The following is a 1,104-nucleotide window of genomic DNA, read 5'->3' on the forward strand; positions in this document are numbered from 1 at the left end:
AAGAGGGATGATGTCGATGTGAGTGTTCCTCTGCTTCAGTTTCATTTAAATGTGTTGAAATCAACTGCGGCCCAAAGTGGATTTTGACTTTTCTTTCTTTTTTTTTTTCTTTCCCAGCTCCGGTACACAGACATCCTTTTCACTGAGCAGGAGGTGAGCCCTTCATTCATATTTGTCTTTAATTAACCAGAAAGTATTTATTTAAATCTGTTAGGTTATTACTGTGTCCGTTTATTCATCGTTTCTGGTGYTTTTTTTTTTTTTTTTTTTTTAAATCAGCGAGGGGTCGGCATCAAAAGCACYCCAGTCACGATGGTGCTGCCAGACTCCAGAGGAAAATCCTACCTTTTCAACATCATGGATACACCAGGTCTTGTATATTAGCACAATTAAGGTGTTTATCTGTGTTGTTTTCTTAAAAATGAACAAAACATTGACTGTATGTCTCCTTGAAAAGGCCATGTGAACTTCTCTGATGAGGTCACATCCAGCATGAGGATCTCAGACGGAGTTGTCCTCTTCATCGATGCAGCTGAAGGAGTGAGTCGCCGTTTCTTAAGAAGGGCATTCATTTTTTATTTTTTTATTTATTTTTTATAGAATAAGTGAATAATCTTCTGTCGTTCTTTGACCAGGTGATGCTGAACACGGAGCGCCTGATCAAACATGCCGTCCAGGAGCGCATGGCCATCACCATCTGCATCAACAAGGTGGACCGGCTCATCGTTGAGCTCAAACTGCCGCCAACAGATGCTTATTATAAACTTCGACACATTGTGGACGAGGTCAACGGTTTGCTCAGGTAATTCTGGTTTGTTTGATTAATAGGGGAAGCTGCGAGCCTTAAAGTAAAGTATGAAAAAAAAAAATATTTGAGTTTCAAAATAAAAAGATTTTAGACTCAAGCGATTTCCCCGGCTCTGTGTTTGTGACGTTCCTTCTGTCTTTCAGTACGTACTCCACAGACGAGAACCTGGTGGTGTCTCCGCTCCTCGGGAACGTTTGCTTCGCCAGCTCTCAGTACAGCATCTGTTTCACCCTGGGGTCCTTCGCCAAGATCTACTCAGACACCTACGGTGAGACCACTTATCAGTAAACATGCTG

At 41.8% G+C, this 1,104-nt stretch overlaps 1 protein-coding gene across 1 annotated transcript in view; it reads left to right on the forward strand.

The window, feature by feature from the left end:
* The window catches only part of eftud2 (elongation factor Tu GTP binding domain containing 2), a 30,383-nt gene that overhangs the window by 18,497 nt on the left and 10,782 nt on the right, over nt 1-1,104 (forward strand). The window contains exons 8-13 of the mRNA XM_008417016.1: nt 4-18; nt 118-153; nt 280-370; nt 458-540; nt 636-802; nt 952-1,092. Of these exons, the coding sequence (XP_008415238.1) occupies nt 4-18; nt 118-153; nt 280-370; nt 458-540; nt 636-802; nt 952-1,092 (533 nt within the window). The remainder of the gene's footprint in view (nt 1-3; nt 19-117; nt 154-279; nt 371-457; nt 541-635; nt 803-951; nt 1,093-1,104) is intronic.

This window comes from Poecilia reticulata, linkage group LG8 (assembly GCF_000633615.1).
Source record: "Poecilia reticulata strain Guanapo linkage group LG8, Guppy_female_1.0+MT, whole genome shotgun sequence".
In the NCBI taxonomy this organism is placed as follows: domain Eukaryota; kingdom Metazoa; phylum Chordata; class Actinopteri; order Cyprinodontiformes; family Poeciliidae; genus Poecilia; species Poecilia reticulata.